The following is a 27,323-nucleotide window of genomic DNA, read 5'->3' on the forward strand; positions in this document are numbered from 1 at the left end:
ATGCTACAGAATCGCATCATCCCCAGCCTGGATGATAAACACCTGCTGGAACGTACGATGTTTATGCAGGGTGGCGCTCCACCCGATATTGCTTGACGCGTGAAAGATCTCTTGCGAGCGTCGTTTGGTGATGGTCCTGTGCTCATCCGCCACTTTCGTCATGCTTGGCCCCCCAGGTTCCCAGACCACAGTCCGTGCGATTATTGGCTTTGGGGTTACCTGAAGTCGCAAGTGTATCGTGATCGACCGACATCTCTAAGGATGCTGAGAGACAACATCCGACGCCAATGCCCCACCATAACTCCGGACATTCTTTACAGTGCTGTTCACAACATTATTCCTCGACTAGAGCTATTGTTGAGGAATGATGGTGGACATATTGAGCATTTCCTGTAAAGAACATAATCTTTGCTTTGCCTTACTTTGTTATGCTAATTATTGCTATTCTGATCACATGAAGCGCAATCTGTCGGATATTTTTTGAACTTTTGTATTTTTTTTTTTTTTTTTTTTTTTTTTTGTTCTAATAAAACCCCATGTCATTTCAAGCATGTGTGTCGATTTGTACCTCTCTATCTATATTAGTCCGTGATTTATTCAGTTTTCAAATTTATGGGCTGGCTCTGAGCACTATGGGACTCAACTGCTGAGGTCATTAGTCCCCTAGAACTTAGAACTAGTTAAACCTAACTAACCTAAGGACATCACAAACATCCATGCCTGAGGCAGGATTCGAACCTGCGACCGTAGCGGTCTTGCGGTTCCAGACTGCAGCGCCTTTAACCGCACGGCCACTTCGACCGGCTTCAAATTTATACTGACTTTTTGATCACCCAGTATATCCGATTGTCTGGCAGTGGGCGTGGCAGTTCTGAAAGCTAGCATATATACGTACAAGCGTCAAACTTAAAACAAATTGTCATTGAATACAGTAATAGTCATCGCAGACAGTATAGTCACAATCTTGGACACTTTCACAGTTAAAATCCAACTATGAAAGTGACCATATGCAGTATCTCAGAAAGCGATAGCAGCTTCTAGGACGACTGTTACTACATTTAGTTATTTATTTTATTTAATTGTATGGCTAGGGCCCCCCGTCGGGCAGCCCGTTCGCCGGGTGCCGGTCTTCCAATTTTACCCCACTTCGGCGACCTGCAGTCGATGAGGATGACAGGATGATGATGAGGACAGCACAACACCCAGTCCCTGGGCGCAGAAAATTCCCCGACCCAGCCGGGAATCGAACCCGGGCACAGAGGATTGACAATCCGTCACGCTGACCATTCAGCTACCGGGGGCGGACATTATTTTGAGTAAACATTCTGTTTTAAATTTAACGCTTGCACATCTATGTTCTCGCTTTCACAACTACCATATCCGCTGCTAAATAATCGGATATACACTACCGGAAATAAATGCAAGAGCCTCAATGACAGGGAAGTTTTACTGGCAAGTGACGTGACACGCATTGCACGCGCAAACAAACTTGACACTCGGAGAGGTGGCTGATGGGAGCGACCGTAGAGGCATTTCCCATTTACAGTCGCTCCCATCAGCCACCGCGCCGATTGTCAAGTTTGTTTGCGCGAACAGTAGTCCACCACTGTAAGAGTACTCGTATACGGTAACAAATTCAGACCAATTGAACCACACATGTCACAGTACAAGCCCAAACAACCGCATCAATGCATAGTTACCCCCCCCCCCTCTGGAGACCATGAAGGCGTGTATTTTCGCATACAAACGATCAGGAAGGTGCGGATGGTCAGTTTGCTCCAACACTTAGTTGTGTCTACAACTTCATTTGGTGGTACGACCTTCTCGCTGCAGGCATAGCCACGGTCACTGCGTGTGGCTTTTTCCTGTTGTCGCCGGTTTTGGAGCACTGATCGGTAGACGCCACTTGCAATGCTCGGTTACACGGCCTACAACCACTAAATCTTTGTTTTCTATTTCTGGATTACTCAACATCCATTTTAACTGGCAATGCTAAAGACAAGTGTCATTCAAACGTTGGGAGACAGTACTATTTCAATGGCCCAATGGAAACTTAACTACATTTTGCCATCTAACGATGCGATTACAAAATCGTCAAACCGGCCGTGTATAACCTAGAAAAAAAAAGGATTACGAACAACTAATGCGGTTTCCAGAATCTTTGTAGAAGATCTAATAAAAAAAATTTACAGACATTTTTAACATGTATCAGCTAAGCTGTGGAAGGCCGCACCTTGAAATCATAGCCTCCTAATGGTCCCTGATGACATTCCAGCTGCAATATGTTCTCGGATTAGCCGGCCATTGTGGCCGAGCTGTTCTAGTCGCTTCAGTCTGGAACCGCGCGACCGATACGGTCGCAGGTTCGAATCCTGCCTCGGGCATGGATGTGTGTGATGTCCTTAGGTTAGTTAGGTTTAAGTAGTTCTAAGTTCTAGGGGACTGATGACCTCAGATGTTAAGTCCCATACTGCTCAGAGCCATTTGAACCAATTGTTCTCGGATTTGGTCCCTTCACGATGTTCTGTCGGCCACCACTGCTCGCTGATAGCGCCGATCTTGACAAGAGTCTGTACTACGCGGGCGTCCAGAACCTGGTCACCAGATGAGGGAATGTTCCACAGACAAATGCTGAAGGCAGCGATACGCCACCGATACATTATGCCCAACATGTGAAGCAATTCGCCGATACATCCATCTAGTTCATGGAGGCTCACAATACGATCCCGATAAAATGGCTGAAGCTGTTTGCGTACGTCCTCGTCACTGAGGCATGGCTGTGCCCCAGAATGAATATTGCTAAAACTGTTCACCTCTAAACTCAGCACACTTGCTGACCGCAGATTCAAAGTGGAGGGCACACAGACTGGCCTGCTGAGCGCCATCTGATAGCCGATGATCGTGACAGTGAATCACCAACACTATGATTACTCGGTATGCATTTATTGCGCCTTGGTGCCACTGGACCTCGTGGAAGTCACAGTGACTACGACGTGTTGGCCCCTTCAGCAACTGAGAATGCTCTATAAGGATGAAATTCACTAGTCGTGCAAGAAATAATTAAACATCGAATTAAACAACAAACTTACTATTATCACTTGCTGTTTAATTTACATCCATAACACGTTTCAAAGGTTTAAATCTCCATCATGACGGGGATTTTTATTTTTTGTGTTGATATAACACGTGTGCTGCAGTGTAACCTGTGGTATCGTCTAGTAAAGAAGATCGACGCTATCAGCGAGAAGCTCATCTGTAGAAATCAGCACGGTTTTAGGAAACAGTGATCATGCGAGACACAGCTGGCCCTCTTTGTGCATGATATACAACAGGCTCTAGATACCGGCTCCAGGTTGATGCCATATTTCTCGACTTTTGAAAGGCGTTCGACTCAGTTCCACACTGTCGCTTGCTACAACAAGTGCGCGCTTACGATCTATCCAATGACATATGCGGTTGGATAGAAAGTTTTCTAACAGACAGGGAGCAGTATGTCGTCCTGAACGGGGTAACTTCAACAGAAACAAGAGTAAATTCAGGTGTGCCCCAGGGCAGCGTAATAGGTCCTCTGCTTTTTACAATTTACGTAAACGATCTGGTTGATGGTATTGAGAGCAGCCTTAGACTGTTAGCCGATGATGCTGTAGTCTACAGGAAAGTAGTATCACACGAAAGCTGTGAACAAATCAATGAGGATTTGCAGAAAGGCCGGCCGGAGTGGCCGAGCTGTTCTAGGCGCTACAGTCTGGAATCGCGCGACCGCGACGGTCGCAGGTTCGAATCCTGCCTCGGGCATGGATGTGTGTGGTGTCCTTAGGTTAATTAGGTTTAAGTAGTTCTAAGTTCTAGGGGACTGATGACCACAGCAGTTAAGTCCCATAGTGCTCAGAGCCATTTGAACCATTTGCGGAAAATAAATGGGTGGTGTAATGACTGGCAGTTATCTCTCAATATTAGTAAGTGTAACCTAGTGCGTATAACAAAAATGGTTCAAATGGCTCTGAGCACTATGCGACTTAAGTTCTGAGGTCATCATTCGCCTAGAACTTAGAACTAATTAAACCTAACTAAACTAAGGACATCACACACATCCATGCCCGAGGCAGGATTCTAACCTGCGACCGGAGCGGTCGCTCGGCTCCGGACTGTAGCGCCTAGAACCGCACGGCCAATCCGGCCGGCAGTGCCTATAACAAATCCCCATTAATGTATGAGTACAAAATAAATGATCAGTCTTTGGAAGCGGTAACATCAGTCAAGTATCTGGGTGTGACTATTCGACACGATCTCAAATCGAATGATAAGATTACACAAGTAACGGGTAAGGCGAACTCTAGATTGCGGTTTATTGGTAGAATCCTGAAGCGATGCAGTCCTTCAACAAAGGAAATAGCTTACAATACGTTCGTTCGTGTTCTAGGCGCGCAGTCCGGAACCGCGCGACTGCTACGGTCGCAGGTTCGAATCCTGCCTCGGGCATGGATGTCTGTGACGTCCTTAGGTTAGTTAGGTTTAAGTAGTTCTAAGTTCTAGGGGACTGATGACCGCGGTAGTTAAGTCCCATAGTGCTCAGAGCCATTTGAACCATTTGAACGTTCGTTCGTCCAGTCTTAGAGTACTGTTCGTCTGTATGGGACCCTTACTAGTTGGGTCTGATTCAAGAGATTGAGAAGGTCCAAAGAAGAGCGGCAAGATTCGTGACTGGAACATTTAGCCATCGCGAGAGCGTTACAAAGCTGATAGAAAGTTTGAAGTGGGACACACTTGCAGATAGACGACGCGCTAAACAGAAGGGGCTGCTCACTAAATTCCGAAATCCAATCTTCACCGAGGATGTAGAGCATATATTATTACCACCAACTTCCAAATCGCGTAATGATCATCATTCAAAGATAAGGGAAATAAGAGCTCGTACTGAGGCGTTCAGACAGTCGTTTTTCCCTCGCCCGATCCGCGAGTGGAAGGGGCGGGGGAGGGGGGGGGGGTGACTATGACTTAGAAGGTGCTGTGCCCTCCGCCACACACCGCTTGGTGGCTAGCGGAGTATATATGCAGATGTAGATAAAACTATCTCAGAATATGACTCTATGGAGGTCTTTCACTAAAAAATTGAACGTAATTGTAAATGTTCAAATAACAAAATTGAAACAGAACACCTCCAGTGATCACAGCCTTCTTTCTCTGTTGAATTACACTCTAAGACAAAAAACGATGCACCACGAAGGAATTGTCCGAATGGGACTGAAATTGGTAGACGTGATTTACATGCACAGACAAAAAATGATTACAATTTCAGAAAAATTGGATGAGGAAGAGCTTCGCAAATTGAGCAAATCAGTAACGCATTGATCCACCTCTGGCCCTTATGCAAGCAGTTATTCACCTACGCATTGATTGATAGAGGTTCTGGATGTCCGCCTGCTCTCAGTTCTGTCCAATTGGCGATCTGGTTGGAGGGCCCTGCCCATGATCCGGCGATCTTGCTGGCCAAGGTAGGGTTTGGCAGCCACTAAAACAAGCATTAGAAACTCTCGCCTTGTGCAGGTGGGCCTTATCTCGCTGAAATGTAATCCCACGACGGTTCCCATGAAGGCCAACAAAACTAGGTGTATAATGTCGTCGAGGTACTGCTGTGCTGTAAGGGTGCCGCCGATGACATACTGCTATGAAAAGAAATGGCATCTCATACCAACCCTCCTGGCTACCGGGCCGTACGGCGGCCGGCAATGAGGTTGGTGTCCCACCGCTGTCGCGCCTCCAGGCACGTCTTCGGCCTGGAATCTCTTTGACTGACGTAGAGTTGTGTATAGTGATGAGTCCCGCTTCGAACTGAGCCCCAATGACCAGCAAGACGCCCCGGACAGCAGAGGGGTACGAACCTGACTGTCGCTTGCCTTACCGCCTGACAACCGGAGTGAAGGTCTGGGGCGCCCTTTCTTTTCGTATCAGGATCCCTTTGGTTGTTATCCGCGGCACCCTTACAGCACAGCGGTAAATGGACAATTACGTTGCTCTTCATGACAAGCCATCCTGGACTTACATTTCAGCCCGAACACAATTAGAGTTTCTACTGTTTTTCTCCGTGCTTGCCAAACCCTATCTCGGCCAGCAAGATCGTCAGATCTCCACCCAACTGAGAACGTTTGGAGCATTATGGGCAGCGCGCTCTAGCCAGATCGGGCTCGTGACGATTTAAAACGCCAATTGGACAAAATTTGGTACGATATTCCTCAGGAGGGCATCCAACAACTCTATCAGTCAATGTGAAGGCGAATAACTGCCTACATAAGGGCCAGAGGTGGGCCAACGCGTTGCTGACTTCCTCAGTTTATGAAGCTCTTTCTCTTGAATAAATCATCCAGTTTTTTTCTCAAATTATAATCATTTGTTTGTCTGTACGTGTACGTCACATCTACCGATTTCCGTCCTTTCGGATAATTCCTACGTAGCGCGTCGTTTCTTTTTATTTTTGTACGTGGCATATAAACTGTCACACTTTCCTAACAAAGGTAGTATCCAGAAACCGGTAGATGCAAATAACATACAACAGAAACAGGTAAAATATTCCAAAGTAGGCGTACAAAGAACATATAGCAGAACAAAATCATTATTTCGGAGTAAGTCTTAAGGTATTTTGGAGATCTTTGGTTGAGTAGATGAAGAGATCTGTTCGATTAAATATTTCAAGTGTACACGAATTTCTATCAAGTTTTTGTAGCCTGAACTTTGTAACCAGATGACACGCTGAAAACATTACGATAATATTATGTTGTCAACATTGGTAAAATTAAACATAAATAACAATATAGGTTGCGATACAGACGTAGAGGATGAAAGGAGTGTCAGAAGGAGCGCAAAGTTTTAGTTATGTCAGAGCTGTGGATTTGTTAGGATTACGTCTGTTACATGTTACAACAAAGTAAACGTTGGAGTAATACGTTGATGAGGAATCAGGCTGACATGGGGTACAAACTGTTGGTTTTTGGGAGAATCTGTTGAGTTTTGTAAGGCAAGTTAACTGTTCGTTTAGAAATTATCAAAGAAACAGGCAAATAACTGAATAATTCACGGCAAATGTGAAGGAAGGATAGAGACTGTGTGTGTGTGTGTGTGTGTGTGTGTGTGTGTGTGTGTGTGTGTGTGTGTGTGTGTGTGTGTGTGTGTGTACACATGCACATGTGTGTTCACTCGTATGCTGCAATGAAAATTAAATAATCTAGGCTGCCGTTATAAACATAGATGATACTGACGTAAATTTCATTTCTGCATTTAGGATAGCGTCAGGTTGTTTTCTTTAGTGTTTATACACTACTGGCCATTAAAATTGCTACACCACGAAGATGACGTGCTACAGACGCGAAATTTAACCGACAGGAAGAAGATGCTGTGATATGCAAATGATTAGCTTGTCAGAGCATTCACACAAGGTTGGCGCCAGTGACGACACCTACAACGTGCTGACATGAGGAAAGTTTCCAACCGATTTCTCATACACAAACAGCAGTTGACTGGCGTTGCCTAGTGAAACGTTGTTGTGATGTCTCGTGTAAGGAGGAGAAATTCGTACCAACACGTTTCCGACTTTTTTAAAGGTCGGATTGTAGCCTATCGCGATTGCGGTTTATCGTATCGCGACATTGCTGCTCGCGTTGGTCGAGATCCAATGACTGTTAGCAGAATATGGAATCGGTGGGTACAGGAGGGTAATACGAAACGCCGTGCTGGATCCCAATGGCCTCGTATGACTAGCAGTCGAGATGACAGGCATCTTATCCGCATGGCTGTAACGGATCGTGCAACCACGTCTCGACCCCTGAGTGAACAGATGGGGACATTTGCAAGACAACAACCATCTGCGCGAACAGTTCGACGACGTTTGCAGCAGCATGGACTATCAGCTCGGAGACCATGGCTACGGTTACCCTTGACGCTGCATCAGAGACGGGAGCGCCTGTGGTGGTGTACTCAACGACGAACCTGGGTGCACGAATGGCAAAACGTCATTTTTCCAGATGAATCCAGGTTCTGTTTACAGCATCATGATGGTTGCATCCGTGTTTGGCGACGTCGTGGTGAACGCACATTGGAAGCGTGTATTCGTCATCGCCATACTGGTGTATCACACAGTGTGATGATATGGGGTGCCATTGGTTACACGTCTCGGTCACCTCTTGTTCGCATTGACGGCACTTTGAACTGTGGATGTTACATTTCAGATGTGTTACGACCCGTGGCTGTATCCTTCATTTGATCCCTGCGAAACCCTACATTTCAGCAGGATAATGCATGACCGCAGGTCCTATACGGGCATTTCTGGATACAGAAAATGTTCGACTGCTGCCCTGGCCAGCACATTCTCCAGATCTCTCACCAATTGAAAACGTCTGGTCAGTGGTGGCCGAGCAACTGACTCGTCACAATACGCCAGTCACTACCCGTGATGAACTGTGGTATCGTGTCGAAGCTGCATACCCGTACACGCCATCCAATCTCTGTTTGACTCAATGCCCAGGCGTATCAAGGCTGTTATTACGGCCAGAGGTGTTTGTTCTGGGTACTGATATCTCAACATCTATGCACGCAAATTGCGTGAAAATGTAATCACATGTCAGTTCTAGTACAATATATTTGTCCAATGAATACCTGTTTATCATCTGCATCTCTTCTTGGTGTAGTAATTTTAATGGCCAGTAGAGTATATTTTGAGTGTTCCACGGAAGTCTAGTCTTTGGCCTTTAGGGTTGGTATGTAGGATGTTGACACTGGTGCTACTAACATGGCGTTTCACTTCATGCAGGTGGCTGGCTACTGCTGATGTGTGGTATTTTTTTGTTTTTAGTGCTGTCATGTGTTCCCTGAATCTAATCTCAAATGATCTACCTGTCTGGTCTATGTAGAAGCGGTCACAGCACAAACACACAAATTTTTATACATCTATATGGTGCAAAGGGGTTTTTGTATTGCTGATATGAGGTAACTTCCGCCAAACCTTCTTGTCAGTGGTGAAAGATATGTTTATGCCTTTTCGTTTGAAGACATTGGCGGTTTGATATGAAATACCACCCAAAAATGTTGTTGTATGGACTATCTTATTTTCTGTTTGTTTTTTGTGTTGTGATAATTTTGCTTTCTCTGTGTTTTTCAGGGTGTCTATTACGGGGCTGTTATTGCCTTTTGCAAAGGCTGTTTGTTTTATTATTTCATTTTCTTGTTTGAGTTTATCTTCAGAGAGCGGAAGTTGAATTACACTATTGACCATGTGCTGGAATGCTGCCATTTTTTGGAATGTTGTATGACAAAAGGAGGTGTAGATGACAGTGTGTGTTGTGGTAGGTTTCCAGTAACTTTCAGATTAGTGATTATTATTCATTATTCTGTCAGATCTGGAAAGTTTATTTTGTCATCTACTTGGTGCTCTGTTGTGAACTTCAAATTTTCATGGGAGCTGTTGAACGATTGGTTTACATCACTTTTATCATCTTTTGTGTCACTGATTAAAATGTTGGTATCCTCTACATATCAATAGTAGTAAATAATATTTGTGAGGGTGTGGTGGTTGGAATTCGGAATTTTGTGTTCTAAGTTGTCCGTAAATGTTTCAGCTAACAATCCAGAAAGGTCTGATCCAATTTCTAGGCCATCTGTTTGTTTGTAGAGCTTACTGTTGAATTTCAAATATTTGTGGGGGAGTGTGAATTATGACAGATCCATTAGCTAAGTAATGTGAGTATTTTTTATGTTTCTGTAGGTTGGCGTTAATTCTGTGTAGCGTTGGATCTATTGGTACAGAGGAGTAAAGGTTTTGTAAGTCGTATGAGGCAAGTGTGGTTCCATCATGAACTTTTATGTTTTTGAAACGTTTTGTAAACTCTGCTATGTTTCTAAGTGTTTTATTATTATTGAATGTTTACGTTTCTTTAAGAATTTTTGATAAGCTTTTTGTTACGTTTAAATGTTGAAACGTTCCTACAGTTCACTACAGGCCTGAATGGAGTTCCATTCTCGTGTACAATCGGTTGAAAACTGAGCCAAGATGCTTGTGGACTCATTGTTACTATGTTTCTTGCTTCTTGGATGGTAAATAGTAAGTCCAAATTATTTGAGATGTATTCAATCTCTTTTTGGATTCTGGCTGTTGGGTATTCAGTTTTTTCAGTTATGTTGTTGGCTCCGAAGAAGTCTAAAGTATGTTTATCTCCACATTTACATTTACTTTCAGTTTATAGCCAAAGATCTCCACAGAGACATGTTCTGAAATAGTGTTTTGTTTCTCTACTAGGCAGTGCCAGATGTTATCCCAAAGTTGTAACACAACACATATGTAATATTAATACAAATAAATTCACCTGATGATGGAGTCTAAACCTTGGAAGTGCATTGAAGGAATAAATAAAACGGTGACTGGAAACAATAGCCGGCCGCTGTGGGCGGGCGATTCTAGGCGCTTCAGGCCGGAACCGCGCTGCTGCTACAGTCGCAGGTTCGAATCCTGCCTCGGGCATGGATGTGTGTGATGTCCTTAGGTTAGTTAGGTTTAAGTAGTTCTACGTCTAGGGAATTTATGACCTCAGATGTTAAGTCCCGTAGTGCTTATAGCCATCTGAACCGTTTTTTGTAAACAATAAACTTGTTGTTTCATTCGATTTCAATAACAACCATTGTAAAGACTACCCGAAAATGTTCTCATTTAAAGTTAAATAAAATAAATATGTGTAAACAGTAGTCGAAACATTTCATAGTCCTTCAACAAAGATATGACTGTGGTATCCCACATTAATAAATTGATTAATACCTAAAAGTATTTCTGTTTGCCAAATATATAAATATAGTCGAAGTACACTTCAGAGAAACTTTACTCATGACGACTTCCTGATAAAATAATAATCATCATATTATAGTTCTTATACGCTTTGGACGTCGTCAGCGTAGGGGCGATCCGTAGTATTGCAAACAAAATAAATTTTCAACTGCCAAGATAGCTAAGATCATTTATTCATATAGCTGACCAGTTTTAGTAATTCCCTGTTGCCATCTGAGATCTACTTTTACATAGAGAGAAGACTGTGTAATGATGTAAACACAGATCTGAAGATGGCAACAGAGAATTGCCGGAACCAGTCATCTATACGACTAAATGATTTCAGCGATTTTGGCAACTGAAAATTTATTGTGTTCATATTATGGTTCCCTTAAGTAAATCAATAAATCTGTTAATGTAAACACAAACCACTTCATGTCTGAAACCCTCACAAGATAAGATTCACAGACTAAATAAAGGATATCCAAAGGACAGCAGTGTGTTTTGTCCCAGGTTCGTTAAGTAAATGTGAAAGTGCTATCGAGATTCTGACGTATCTTGAGTGGTAGTCGCTGCAAGAGAGGCGTTGTGCATCACCATGTGATTTACTGTTGAAATTCTGAGGGCACATTTCCCGAAAGAGCCAACCATTAAGTTGCTTCATCCCTTGTACATTTCGTAAAAAGACCGCTAACGCAAGCCTGGATAGATCCGAGCTTGCACAGAAGTTTACCAAATTCTTCTTTCTATGCACCATTCGTGATTGGGATGGGACAGGGATGAAAATATGATGGTTCTCAATGTGTGCTCTTATACACATCGGAAGGTGGCTTGCGGAATATATTTGCTTTCCTACGACTAGGTTCGCTATGGCAAGAAGATTATGTTTATGTGTGCAAATTGTGGCAGACAACCATGGTAACTGTCTCCCTTGCAGGTGATGCTTGCTTTAACAATTTTGCGTCCACCAGGGCTTGGGGAATCTTTCACAAATATTCACAGCTGAGGCTCAAGCTGATGCGAGTAAAGATGGGGATCAAATTTAACTGGATATTTACTGCACTGTGTCATCCAGAAGAACCTAAGAATATACATGCCGAATAAATTCTGAGTTGCACAGCGCATCACACACGAATCTTATATCTAAATAAACTCTCACTGGCATATCTCAAATAGCTATAAATAATAATAATATGTGACCTTTAGTGACTTGTGTTTTCATTAATTCCTAAGTCGCTGTCTCCCTTGCAGACCTTGTCCCCTAGCTACACCTGATAATTGTGTTTTATAAATTTATGTGTCAGATTGTCTAATCCTCATAGCAATGTCCTCAATGCACTAACCGTGCAACTGGGGCACCCAGCTAGGTTGTTCACACCCGCGGTTTTCTCCTACTGATTTTATCTTAGTATAGAGCACAGCCTTTATAAATTCAAAGGGAGGCGTCATAATCTCCACTAAGTAAATAAATGCTTTATCGCTCCATCAGTTTCGAACTCTGTCTACTTTTAAAGTGTCCCTATAACGAAACAACACACAAGAAATAGGATGAAAGCCAAAAATTTGGAAGTCTCTTTTAGCTCGAGTGAAGTGAGAGGTATTATAGTGGCACTGACAATTAATTAGATACAAATGAATCAGCTTTTGTTCCATATGAGTGCAACACTTTCTACCATCGGCACTAATTCTCTCTGTAACACAAATCAACTGGCATAAACACCTATGAAGCGGCCTGTTAACTGTGAGCCCAACAGTGCTTATAAATCTGTAAAATTTGCCTCAGGCTGAATGGCACGTTACAACGACGTCCATGAATCTCCTAAGCAGCTGACGCTAATGCTGTCACACCACACCGAAGATAGTGAGAGTAGCGAGGAAATTTGCTTCTCTGGGATGCTGGTGCAGTACAAAACGGAGGATGGAGGCACAGCCACACCATACCCCTACAAAGCCCGGTTGCATTCCACGCCATACCTGCTGTTGCCAGCCTCCCTCAACTACCGCTAACTGATCATCAGTCATCTGCAATGCCCAGGTACCGCCACAGCGTAACCCACAGCGCTGCCACCATCTACTCCGCCAATAAACCCTCGATGTCAACAACACCTACTACATTCATATTTTCCCTCATACTCGACTGCCGTTTTATTGTTTTATTTTTTATTTTGAACATCGCTAATTATAAAAAATGAAGATATGGTATCAGAATTCTAATTTCATTTTATAAAGGTAGAATGGAGAAAAATCAGATTTTCATGACGATTTTTGGAGCGAAGAAAGACTTCTAAACTGTAAGACGAAATACGATGTTCGAAGTCCTATGAGGACTGGAGTTCAAGTTCAGAGGCACGATTATTCTACAATATCTTTGCAAACAAAGTGGAAGCAAAAAAAATTGAAAGACGAAGAAAGACGAGCTTCTGTTAGAAAAGCCGAAAGAAGTATTGCAGCTTTTCGCCACTGCAGCCTAACGTGTTTCTCGAAGAGGCAATGAAGGAAGTAACGATTCTGAACACAAATGAAAAAGCAAATACCAATGTTAAGGTTGGCAGACATTGTTCTTTTGCCTGAAAGTAGGGAATCCATAAAACAAATGTTGAATGAAATCGATATGCCAATTAGGGCAGAATTTGGGTTAAGGTTAAACGAAGATGGAGAAGATAATGATTACTGAGAAGTACGATCACTTACCAAACACAAAAACTGGAGAAGACGCAAGATCATAAGTGAATAATTTCTGCTGTTTAGCAAGCACGATTTCACTAAATGACCCAAGCAAGGTTTGTTCAAATGGTTCAACTGGCTCTGAGCACTATGGGACTTAACATCTGAGGTCATCAGTCCCCTAGAACTTAGAACTACTTCAACCTAACTAACATAAGGACATCACACACATCCATGCCCGAGGCAGGATTCGAAACTGCGACCGTAGCGGTAGCGCGATTCCAGACTGAAGCACCTAGAACCGCTCGGCCACAACGGCCGGCCGAAGATTTGTGAGGTTGAAAATAGTTTTCTTTAACAAGAGACATTTACTGCTACCAAATATTGGTACAGAACTCAGATACAAGTTGCATGAGGTATCAAGTAACATAAAGTTTCGAGAAAGAGACCGAGCGAGGTATCGCAGTGGTTAGCAAGCTGGACAAGCACCCAGCCAGACGACAGTTCAAACCCGCGTCCGATCACACTGATCTAGGTGTTCCGTGATTTCCCTAAATCGCTTAAATCAAATGCCGTGATGGGTCCTTTGGAAGGGCACGGTCGATTTCCTTCTCCATCCTTCTCTAATCCAAGCTTGTGCTCCGTGTCTAATGACCTCGTTGTCGACGGGACGTTAAACACTAACTTTCTCCTCCTCGAGAATCAGTATTACAATGAGGAATCAAGGAATATAATACAACCTCCTTGTCTGTCGCTCACTTAGCAACCAGGTTAGACTAATTACAGGGTGCACATAGACTTTTGAGCAGTCATTCTTCTCACACTCTATACAGTAGTGAAAAGAATAGAAACCTTAATATGTGGTAGATTTGGTGGTATCCTCTACTATGCACTTCATTGTGGTTTGCAGAGCATAGGTATAGCGGCAGCTGTACATTTCGAAAAAAGTTTGTCAGTCACATTTTAATAACTGAAGATCCGTTTACAACATGTCAGCAGCCCGTTAAGGAAAGCAGAATAACTAACAGATATTTTGTTTTGTACTTGTATTTTGCCTTGTGCTCCGACTGAGAGAATGTCCTACAACAACGAATATTTGTCTGGTTATCTATTCAGGAGAATCCAGAAGAAAAATGTTCCGGACTGTGGAACTTAACTCACAAACGACGCCTTGGCTCCAAGTAAAGTGCGGTGTCTGCGCTGCTGGAAAAGGTCGGGATTTCTCTAACGTGGCAAAACAATTATGCGGAAATTTCAAGCCAAAATCTCCTACCTGTCGAGAAAAGTCGGTGACCTAACAAGGATGTCAATAAGTTTAAACATAGCAAAAAAGTGCTGTGGAAACAACATTAAAATACCATCAAGAGGGTATGTATCCATTTGGTGAGAGAACAGTGAAGTACAGAATTTCTAGCAATGCAGAAACTGGTATGAATTTTCGTGAGACATACAGTATTACTCAAACTGATTTGTAAATATCATTCAAACTTATATGTAAATAGCTTTCTTTACACCAGCAGCTTGAACAGCTGAAGTTCTCTCGAAAGACAAAAACCTCCTTGAATTGAATGAATTTATAGCCAGTCCTACAACAAGACACTTCTTACGGATCCATCAAAGGAAACAAATGCAAAATACCACAGACTGTCCTAGAAGAAGAGTTGACGAAGGTCCAGTGATCGTCCTCTTACAGCTATGTAAAGGGTCACTGTGTAATTTCTTCCTTTATCATTCCCTTATGATTCAATATCCACACACACACACACACACACACACACACACACACACACACATACATACATACATATATACATTTTTAATTATTGTCAGTTTGAAGAAAGGTTTCTCAGTAATTTCAGTCGGTTATCTTGAGAATACCGGAAGTGGACATCACCTCCCAAATATTGCCAATCGGGAATCTCTTCACTCCACCTAGAACTTGATTAAATTTGGCTGAAAATAACCGAATTCTGCTAGAGTGTGCTTTTATCTCATAGACAGGAATTATAGAAGAAAAAATATCGAAAGAATAGTTTTTGTATGTTACTTTGGGACGCATGATTACATAGCTTCATAAGAAGCTTAAAATCTTAAAGCTCTGCCATGTGTCCATATGTCGGACACTAGTGACGAATTGTTGCGTATCCCAATAATGTTGGGGAGCTGTGGCAGTTAGTCACAAAGTACTGAGCTTTCGAGTGTCCAGGATGGGTTAACGTTTAAAATTTATCAATGATTCTTGAAGTTTCAATACGGGAACCTCGGTGACTATACAACTGCTCAAAACGCTGCAGTCACCCGAGAGCGGAAACGTATTAAGACTGATATCAATCTAGAGAAGAAAAAAAAGCATCAGCACAATTACAGAGAACACCGAAATATTAACAATGACCAGCACATCTCAATAGTTGGGGGACTGTGAGTAGTGACTAAGTAGTATAAAAATTGTAGCCACGACAACACATCCCTTATCATCACGTAAGACTTCGAAAATAAACCCACTACGTCACCCACATGAAGCGCTTTCATAAATGGGAACAACTCGTTTGGAGCAAGTATTAGACATTTTGGCTGACTGAAGACAGTAACCAGGTTTGGTGATCAGACGAGTCACACTGTCTAGTTCGCTTGGTGACTCTGAGTATATATGTGTTTGGTGTCAGCATCGTGAGGCTGTGAATGACTTCAAATGGTTCGAATGGCTCTAAGCACTATGGGACTTAACATCTGAGATCATCAGTCCCCTAGACTTAGAACTACTTAAACCTAACTAACCTAAGGACATCACACACATCCATGCCCGAGGCAGGATTCGAGCCTGCGACCGTAGCAGCAGCGCGGTTCTGGACTGAAGCGCGTAGCACCGCTCGGTCACAACGGCCGGCTATGAATTACTTTCACAGTACTGGTTATTAGCTGCTGTTGCATAGCGTTGGGTATATTCATGAGAGAGAAAGTAAGACCTCTTATGTCTAAAGGAAATCGAGACTTACGTCCGTTATAGCGATAAGCTTAGGTCTGGCGCCTCCGAAAAAGTTGCTCTTCTCCCCCAGCAACGACATTTTTCAAGATCACTACGCGCCCTCAATGTTACACGCTATGTGCGGGAACGGTTAAACTAAAACAATACGAATTTCCGTCATACAGGGCACCTGGTGACTCGTCAAAACCCACTCTTACTGAGCACCTCATCGTTACACTGTGTGAAGAGCATCTGGACTCCGTACTGATGTTCGCAGCCCGCATCTCGTGGTCGTGCGGTAGCGTTCTCGCTTCCCACGCCCGGGTTCACGGGTTCGATTCCCGGCGGGGTCAGAGATTTTCTCTGCCTCGTGATGGCTGGGTGTTGTGTGCTGTCCTTAGGTTAGTTAGGTTTAAGTAGTTCTAAGTTCTAGGGGACTGATGACCATAGATGTTAAGTCCCATAGTGCTCAGAGCCATTTTTTTGATGTTCGCACTACATGCAACATTTCGCCACAGTGCACCGAAGGTGGTTATATTTTTAAGGTGTCGTCGACTTCAGTGTCATTAGGGACGAAATCGATCTAAGTGGAGCAGTGGTGAGACCCCGGACTGGCATTCGGGAGGACAGCAGTTTAAATCACCGTCCGACTACTCAGATTCAGGTTTGTCATGGTTTCCCTAAATCGCTTATGGCAAATACTGGGATGATCCTTTGAACAGGACAAGGGCGATTACCCTCTCCATCCTTACCCAATCCCAGCTTTAGCTCCGTCTATAACGCTCTTATCGTAGACGGGATGAGAAACCTTAATTTTCCTTCTTTCGCTAGAGCCGGACAACAACTTGATCTGAATGAGGATGAGGGAAGGAAACGTCTTTGCTGTTTAAAGAACTGACGAATTCCAAGGAAAACATGCTAGCCGAATGGAGATTTGAACTCGCTCCTTTCGAATAGAACCCCCGTAGAAACTTCCTGGCAGATTAAAACTGTGTGGCGGACTGGGACAAACCGAAAACAATCTTGCCTTTCATGGTCAACTGTTCAACGACTTTACCTACCCAAGCATGTCTCACGGCCCATCCTCACAACTTTACTTCCCCCAGTACCTCATCTCCTATCTTCCAGACTAGTATCTTAAGCACTGTAACAACTTTCTCAGTCGCTGCTGTTAAAGGGATGGGAAAAGAACATCTATGCAGTTGTTGTTGTTGTGGTCTTCAGTCCTGAGACTGGTTTGATGCAGCTCTCCGTGCTATTCTGTCCTGTGCAAGCTTCTTCATCTCCCAGTACTTACTGCAACATAAATGGTTCAAATGGCTCTGAGCACTATGGGACTCAACTGCTGAGGTCATTAGTCCCCTAGAACTTAGAACTAGTTAAACCTAACTAACCTAAGGACATCACAAACATCCATGCCCGAGGCAGGATTCGAACCTGCGACCGTAGCGGTCCTGCGGTTCCAGACTGCAGCGCCTTTAACCGCACGGCCACTTCGGCCGGCTTACTGCAACATACATCCTTCTGAATCTGCTTAGTGTATTCATCTGATCCCTTGATGCCTCAGAACATGTCCTACCAACTGGTCCCTTCTTCTTGTCAAGTTGTGTCACAAACTCCTCTTCTCCCCAATTCTATTCAATATCTCCTCATCTTCAGCATTCTTCTGTAGCACCACATTTCGAAAGCTTCTATTCCCTTCTTGTCCAAACTATTTATCGTCCATGTTTCATTTCCATACATGGCTACAGTCCATACAAATACTCTCAGAAACGACTTCCTGACACTTAAATCTGTACTCGATGTTAACAAATTCCTCTTCTTCAGTACCAAGTAGTTAATCGGAATCCGGAGATTACACCGTTTAGTTAACCGGACAAAAAAGCAGGCATTATGCCATATACTGGCAAAATTTAAACGTTGACGAGACTAAAAAAAATTTGCTCGATCGTAAATTCAGTACTCCATTCAGTCTCTAGGATAGCTCAAAACTTGTCGAGTAGTGTGAATATTCAAAAGGATGGCGGGATGGATCGTCGTTTTGCGGTTTAGAGGAACTGCTTTTGGTCTACAAAATGCTCGTATCTTCTCACACTTCCCGTTCCCCTTCTGTACAAACATCATTGAATGTTTCGCGGATTGATTGCATTAGTCAAATAAAAGGCGTTAAATTTAAAACCACTATATGAAGAGCTGTTCTAAGAAGCCACAGTTACATCTTACAGTGCTACAACAGCCTGACCAAAGGATCAACTCGAAATATTATATTTCCATATGGTCTTACAACTGCGAAGTATAAAGTCAAAAATGCGTTGAAATAAATGCCGAGATACGATCGGGAAGTCACAGTAATTTCAGCATCAGATGAACTACACCACTAAAATTTCACATTTGTGCAAGCATTAATTTCAATGATATTTTGAACGAATTTAGCCAATTATGTGTAATTTTGTAATCTGTAAGGCAGAAGGGCAGAAGCAACTGAATAAGTGAAGAGGCAAATTTATTCATTTCTATGGTAATTACTCTTATTTGTCGTAAGTCTGATACTGCCTTTCCCATATATTGTGAGGTAGTGGAATTGACTGGCAGCCAACTTTCTACCAAAAATTGATTATCTCTGACTACAACCTTCAGTGTGAGTAAATGTTTTTGCGCATTGTGTAAAAGTAAGCGAACAGAAAATGTTGGGAATTTGATTTACGTGGCTCACTTGTGTTTTCAGCCTTAGGTATCTGTAAGATTTTACCGCCTTATTTTCTAAACATAAGAGAGATCGTTAACTATTATTATAGGAATGACTCTCTCCGTATAATATCACATTGAATGTTATTAAATATTCAGTTATTGAGTTGTATTCCGCTTAAAACTTTTACGTGTGCACATTTTTACGAGGGCATGCTGAAAAGTAATGCTTACAAATTTGTATATGTGGAAACTCTTAAAGCTCCTGAAATAAAGCAAACGTTATTAACACTCGACACCTTTATTTTTCATATTCTCATATTTATTTTTCAATTTGATCGCCCTAGCGACGAACTCATTTCTCCCAACGAGAGACCAGCTCGTTGATAGCGTCGCTGTAGAATGTATGACTTTGTTGAAGGAGCCACATCACAGCCGCTTGCGTTGCTTTATCACTATCAAAATGAAGTCCTCGAAGATGTTCTTTAACTTTTGGAAACACATGGAAATAGGATGGGGCCAAGTCGGGAGTGTGTCGACGATGATCGATGACAGTGAACACAAGGCGCCGAATGGTTGCAGATGTCACAGTGCTCGTGTTTGGTCTGGAAATGTCATGCTAAAGGAGAAGGCACTCCTAGTGTGGACGAACTCTTCGAATTCGAAACTCGATTACAGCACGCTGTTTCTCACACACCGACATAGTTACTTTATGCACCACCATGTTACACGCTACATATCAGGGCCCTCTACCCGCATAGAGCTGCAAATATGGAAACACGAAGAACACAGATGTGGGACATTTTTTATTTAAAAAGTTTTAAGAACTTTCACATAAAAATTTCGGAGTCATTACTTTTCAGTATGCCCTCGTAGTTTCCTCGCATAAGAAACTGGTTCATTCCTTAATGGTAAACATGTACAATTTTAGACATAGCGTTTATGGGACAGAAGCATCTGATTATCAAAAACAAATCTGGAAACAGTCCAAATCACTTTTTAACTTATTCATAATGAGAGACTTCAACTAAAGTCGTTTATTTTACGCTGTTGAGTAGTACCTATCTTGTTTAAAGTACGATCTCATGAATGCTGCTGTCACCACCATGTTACAAAGGATATTTCTCTGCGAAGATGGTTTAACTGAAATAAAAAATTACCTGGACTCATTCGACTTGTTTTTCATTTACATATAAACTCCAATTCCACAGAAAGGCTGTGCTGACAGGTTTGACTATTACCGAACTATCAGTTTAGTAAGTCATGGTTGCAAAATTCTAATACGAATTCTTTATGGAAGAATAGAGAAACTAGTAGAAGCCGACCTCGGGGAATATTAGTTTGGATTTCGCTTTGAAGTTCTGAATGTAAAATACTGGGAGTGAAAGGCTATTTGCAACTTGTACAGAAGCTAAACGGCAGTTATAAGACTCGAGAGGCACGAAAGGGAAGCACTGGTTGAGAAGGAAGAGTAACAGGGTTGTAGCCTATCCCGACGATGCTGTTGGAATTAAATTAGGAAACGAGACGCTTAAAACAGTAGGTGAGTTTTGGTATTTGGGTAGTAAAATAACTGATGATGACCGAAGGAGACAGGATATTACGTGAAGACTGGAAATGGAAAGAAAACCATTTCTGAAGAAGAGAAATTTGTTAACATCGAATATAGATATAAGTGTTAGGAAGTATTTTCTGGAAGTTTTTGTACGGAGGGTAGCCATGTATGATGGTGAAACGTGGACGTTAAACAGTTCAGAATAGAAGCGAATAGAAACTTTTGGAATGTGATGCTACAGTAGAGTGCTGAATATTAGATCAGTGGATGGCGTAATTAACGAGAACGTACTGAACATAAGTGGAAAGAAAAGAAATTTGAGGCGCAACCCGACTAGAAAAAGGGATCCGTTGATACCACGCATTTTGAGACATGAAGGCATCACCAATTAAGCATTGGAGGGAAGCGTGTGTGTGTTTGTGTGGTGGGGGGGGGGGGGAGTTAAAATGGTAGAGAGCGGTCGAGAGATGAGTGCAATAAGCAGACTCATAAGGATGTAGATTGCAGTATTATTCGGATATGGAGAGGCTTGCACAGGATGGAGTAGCATGGAGAGCCGCATGAAACCAGACTTCGGAGTTGAGACCACAACATCATGCCTTATCAGTTTCATTAATGAGTAAAAACTTCTACTACTTTTTGTTTTAAATTTCTGTTCTTCTCGTTGATTTACAGGTTTCTGGTTCGTTTCGACAGTTGATGTTGCTTATTTAACTAGTCGCTATACGCCGTTTCTTCACCTGTTTTTAGAATCATCAGAAACAGATAGGGATAGTAAACTATTACGAAGTTACTAGAAACATCAAACGGCATAGTCGAATAGTCAAATGGAGAAAACTAGAAAATACTCGGATTAAGTTTTAGCTATTTCCTCAAGGTAAATTAAGTCAAATACTTCCAAGGAAGTAATTAATACTGGGAATACACTGTCTGTTTGCTACAAACAGGACGGAGAGTCTGATAGCTTTATCCAACGTCCCCGCATCATCTGAAGAATATTCTGCACTAATTTAAGAATCATTAAGTCGAAACATGTAGCTTTCACTTCATTACTTTCAAATGGTTCAAATGGCTCTGAGCACTATGGGACTCAACTGCTGTGGTCATCAGTCCCCTAGAACTTAGAACTACTTAAACCTAACTAACCTAAGGACATCACATACACCCATGCCCGAGGCAGGATTCGAACCTGCGACCGTAGCAACAGCGCGGCTCCGGACTGGACTGGAGCGCCTAAAACCGCACGGCCACCGCGGCCGGCTTCATTACTTTCCTCCTTTTTAATGTCGTACCTCGACGGTGATGGTGTTTTAGTTGTTGTTGTGCTGGAAAGCGTTACCTTAGGAAAACAGCATGACTCGATATGCCCTAAAGGTTTTCGGGGAAAGGGTGACGGGGGGGGCGGGGGGGGGGGGGGGGACTGCCGGAGTGGCCGTGCGTTTCTAGGCGCTACAGTCTGGAACCGCGTGACCGCTACGGTCGCAGGTTCGAATCCTGCCTCGGGCATGGATGTGTGTGATGTCCTTAGGTTAGATAGGTTTAAGTAGTTCTAAGTTCTAGGGGACTGATGACCACAGCAGTTAAGTCCCATAGTGCTCAGAGCCATTTGAACCATTTTGAACGGGGGGGGGGGGGGGGGAGAAGGGAAAGGGAAGGAACTAATAATATCTGCATCAAGACTTTCGTACTCACAAGGGAACCTCCCCATCGCACCCCCCTCATATTTAGTTATAAGTTGGCACAGTGGATAGGCCTTGAAAAACTGAACACAGATCAGTCGAGAAAACAGGAAGAAGTTGTGTGGAACTATGAAATAATAGGCAAAATATACAAACTGAGTAGTCCATGGGCAACATATGCAACATCAAGTATAGTTTGAGATTAAGAACGCCGTGGTCCCGTGGTTAGCGTGAGCAGCTGCGGAACGAGAGGTCATTGGTTCTAGTCTTTCCTCGAGCGAAAATTTTATTTTCGCAAAGTTATGATCTGTACGTTCGTTCATTGACGTCTCTGTTCACTGTAATAAGTCTAGTGTCTGTGTTTTGCGACCGCACCGCAAAACCGTGCGATTAGTAGACGAAAGGACGTGCCTCTCCAAAGGGAACCGGAAACATTTGATCGCAAGGTCATAGGTCAACCGATTCCACCACAGGAAAACATGTCTAATATATTCTATACGACACGGGTGACGGCATGTGCATCACATGACAGGAATACATTGTCGACCCACCTAACTTGTACACTTGGCGAATGGGTAAAAAGATTCTTCTACCTTGCCCGATTTAGGTTTTCTTGTGGATGTGATAATCACTCCCAAAAAAAGTGATCGCATCGGACGGACGGACGGACAGATAATAAATGTCTGAAAATAAAAAATTGAACTTTACACCCGAGGGAATACTTGAACCAAGGACCTCCCATTCCGCAGCTGCTCACGCTAACCACTGGACCACGGCGCTCCTGAGATCACACTGTCCTTGATGTTGCCTATGTTGCACATGGACTACTCAGTTTGTATATTTTGCTTATTTTTTTCATAGTTCCACACAACTTCTTCCTGTTTTCTCGATTGATCTGTGTTCAGTTTTTCAAAGCCTATCCACTGTGGCAACTTATAACTAAATCTGAGGGGGGTGCGATGAGGAGGTTCCCTTGTCAGTGGCGAGTGAAAATGTGTTCCGAACGGGGACTCAAACCCGCCATTTCCTGCTTACTATGCATTTGCGTTAATCGCTGCGCCATCCGTTCACAGCGTTTATCGAAAATAAGCGGACTATCTCAGCACGCTCCCTGGCCGTCTCACTTTCCCATCTATCGCCACCTGCCCGCTGTCCCCCTTCTATGTCCTCCACGCTCGCTATTTTCAGATTTCCCGCTGGAGGTCGAACGTTAAAGTGCATCCGCACAGAAGCTTGTGGATTCATTGCCCATCGAGGAGAAATGAGCTATATGAATTCGTGGTGTCTGTTGTCTCGGACACCACGTATTCGTGCAGTTTTCGGCTTAGTCTACGGACAAGAGACGGCTGTCTTACCTTGGGGGCAGCGGTGACCAGCGCACAGCCCGCTAGGAGCAGCAGCAGCAGCAGCAGCGGGGGCCGCGGCCCTCTTCCTGTGGCAGTCATGGCGCCCTGACTGTGTCACCTCGCGCTGGGGCCGCCTTTTTAAAGCGGCCGCTGATTGCTGCCTGACGTCACACCGTCCACTGTTCCCCTCTAACTAGCTCCAGCACGGGACGCTACTTAGCTGAGGGACCCAGTCTAAGCCCTCCACAAACCACACCGCCCCGTCTTCCCTTCTGAATGTTGCTGGGATCAATGTGATCCAATGATGGTGCTGCTCTGCCTACTGGCCAATAAAATTGCAGCACCGCGAAGTCGACAAAAGTTGAATTGGTATGAAGTATGCTACGTAGGGACTTCAGAAAGTACACAGGTAATAACATTCTTTTGGGTCTGGGAGCGTATTGTCAGTGTGTAAAACTTTCGACGTTTCGGCCGCTATTGTACATGGTCTTCCTCAGGGTGTGTTTTCTTCCGATAGTTAGCGGCAGCAACGTCGGAAATTCTACACATTGGCAATGCGGTCATAGATCCGAAAGTATTTTATTGGCTGTGACTATGGCCGCGGAAGCCTACGCTCAAATTTAACTTACACATGTCCTCCTGGGCTAAGACAATTGCGCAACAATAGTGGCACATTGTCACAAGAGAATGCGTGTTCCGGGTCTCCTGCGGACATAGTTCTGATGCGGTGCAGGTAACACGCGCAGGCAAGTAGCGCTGTTACTGGGAACGTATTCCAAAATTCCAGTAAGCGGGGCAATGTGATTCTTGCGGGCAAAACGTCTACATAGCAAACAGATTCACCGTGAAATTGTGGTGGTATATGGACCAAACGCAATATCTCGTCAGACGCAGTACACTGGTACTAACATTAGAGCAACGCCGCACAGACACGGGTGGTGCTGACCGAAAAGTCCCAATCTTGCACAACGCTGTTTCCATCTTTTTGGTAAGCACGCGCAGTAAAGAGATTTTCCCACGACGAAGACGTTCACACTGCGATCCTCGAACGGCTCCGTAAGGCAACGAGCGCATTTCTATCATCGAGGAACTGAACGATTGGTGGAACCGTCCGACTATTCTTTACAGCCACTTTATGACTATGCTAAATAAATAATGTCATGTATCTGTGTCACTTTGAAATTCAACAACAGTTATTTGAAAAAAAGAAATGTTTCAAATGGCTCTGAGCAAAAAAGAATGGTTCAAATGGCTCTGAGCACTATGGGACTTAACATCTGTGGTCATCAGTCCCCTAGAACTTAGAACTACTTAAACCTAACTAACCTAAGGACATCACACACATCCATGCCCGAGGCAGGATTCGAACCTGAGACCGTAGCAGTCGCACGTTTCCGGACTGCGCGCCTAGAACCGCGAGACCACCGCGGCCGGCTTTTGAATAGTAGTAATAAATATTAGTCTAACTGTAAGCAATCAGTATCACTATACACAATATGGTTAACTCTAATCCATATAAAAAAGCAGATACTACCTTCATTAACTTTATTTTTAAAACTTTTTTATTTTACAAAACTTCTCTGAAAACAATGTTAGCAGTTATAATGTGATCATCGTTCACTTTTGGGCTGTATCTGTCTTTATTACAAACATAAAATATCACTCAAAAAGCGAACTGTTTATGCTAAAAAAAACAATTTCCGGTAAATACAATCTTGGCCTTTCAAGGTTTGAACTTGCGCTTTATTAATGGCCATAGCGAAGGCTACTTTTATTGGACATCGTTTTCTTACCATTTTCGCACATCACAGAATACTAGCTTGAAGAAAACGAATAAATTCAGCCGCTGTTGTGCATAATAGTACAATCAGATTGTCAATAGACGGCGCCTTCCAAATTCTTTACATCGACATGTATGACCGAAAACGCGTGAAGACCACTCTTGGGTAGAGAATCTACGCAGCTGCAACAGCTGTCGTGAGTGTTATTTAAACAGATTGTCATTATTTCAACAAGAATGTAGAATGTCTTCAGAATGTATATGAATCCGACAGCGGCAGGATCATTGCCTATCGAGATTGAGGTTCGTCATTCTGCGATACAGCACCTCGCGTTGGTCACTATCCCACGACTGTCGTGCGAATATGGAATCCATCGGTTCAGCATCTCAACGGATTCACGCGACTATTGCCCGAGGGGACACATATACAGGGTGATTATTTCCACCGTGTACAAACTCTGGCTTGATCTATGAGATGATACGGAACAAAAAAGGGTGTAATGAACTTACGTGCGGAAATGCATGGTTTCCACGTAAGAGCAGGAGGAGGAAATTAGTGTTTAACGTCCCGTCGACAACGGGGTCATTAGAGACGGAGCGCAAGCTCGGGTGAGGGAAGGATGGGGAAGGAAATCGGCTGTGCCCTTTCAAAGGAACCATCCCGGCATTTGCTTGAAGCGATTTAGGGAAATCACGGAAAACCTAAATCAGGATGGCCGGAGACGGGATTGAACCGTCGTCCTCCCGAATGCGAGTCCAGTGTGCTAACCACTGCGCCACCTCGCTCGGTTCCACGTAAGAGATCGGTTATTCGATCATACATTGTTACAGAGACTGTTGTCTAGTAAGCGATGTACCATGCGGCCATAGTTACGGTATGTGTTGAAAATGGTTTTCCATGTGCCTCAACGCATGCGTAGCATGTTCTGTCTCACACGTTCACATCGGCCAGGCTGCCACCGAACGGTATCAAAGGCAGCATAAATACGCTGCTCCGGTGACTCCACATCTGGAATGGGCTCTGCATACACGATAATAATTTTGAGATAGATCCATAATCAGAAACCGCACTGTTTGAGATCTGGTGAACGAGCAACTGGATCCTATCTATAAACCAGGGAAGAAAAAAAATTGGAAATTTGTGGTAAGGTCTTATGGGACCAAACTGCTGAGGTCAACGGTCCCTAAGCTTACACACTACTTAATCTAACTTAAACTAACTTACGCTGAGGACAACACGCACACCCACGCCCGAGGGAGGACTCGAACCTCAGACGGGGTAGCCGCGCGAGCCGTGACAAGGCGCCTCAGAGCGCTCGGCTACCCCGTGCGGCGGCCAGGGAAGACACGACTAAGATGCGTCCGGACGTTAACGGCAAAGTGGACTGGAGCACCCTCATGTAGCAGCCACATAACCCTTCGAATCATCAATGGTACTTCTTGTAGCAGGGGAGCAAAGTCACCCGCATAAACGCCGATAGTTCCGTCCTGTTAGGAGACGTGGAAGGAAAACTAGTCTCAAAATACGGTCGCCAGTTATCCCAACCCACACATTCCCACTGCACCGATGCTGATGATTCGCTCTCAGCGTACGATGAGGGTTCTGCATACTATCGCACAGAGATTCTTACGAAAACTGAATATACCAGTCCGCGTAAAGCTGGTCTCATCTGTCAACAGGATGGATAACACAAATCCCGGAATCGTTGTTGCCTGGTGAAAAAACCAGTGACAAAACTGCTCCCGGTGTGGAGAGTCTGTCGCTAAAAAGCCCTAAACGCGCTCTAAGTGATAAGGATAGTAACAACTGTCATGGTGAAGGTTCCAACGGTCGTCTGGCTTACCCTGTACAGG

General features: G+C 43.6%; 1 protein-coding gene across 1 annotated transcript in view; it reads right to left on the reverse strand.

Moving 5' to 3' along the window:
- The window catches only part of LOC126485007 (aminopeptidase N-like), a 260,634-nt gene extending 236,846 nt beyond the window's left edge, over nucleotides 1-23,788 (reverse strand). Inside the window, exon 1 of the mRNA XM_050108615.1 lies at nucleotides 23,699-23,788. Within this exon, the coding sequence (XP_049964572.1) occupies nucleotides 23,699-23,788 (90 nt within the window). The remainder of the gene's footprint in view (nucleotides 1-23,698) is intronic.
- Between the last annotated feature and the right edge of the window lie 3,535 nt (nucleotides 23,789-27,323).

This window comes from Schistocerca serialis, chromosome 1 (assembly GCF_023864345.2).
Source record: "Schistocerca serialis cubense isolate TAMUIC-IGC-003099 chromosome 1, iqSchSeri2.2, whole genome shotgun sequence".
In the NCBI taxonomy this organism is placed as follows: domain Eukaryota; kingdom Metazoa; phylum Arthropoda; class Insecta; order Orthoptera; family Acrididae; genus Schistocerca; species Schistocerca serialis.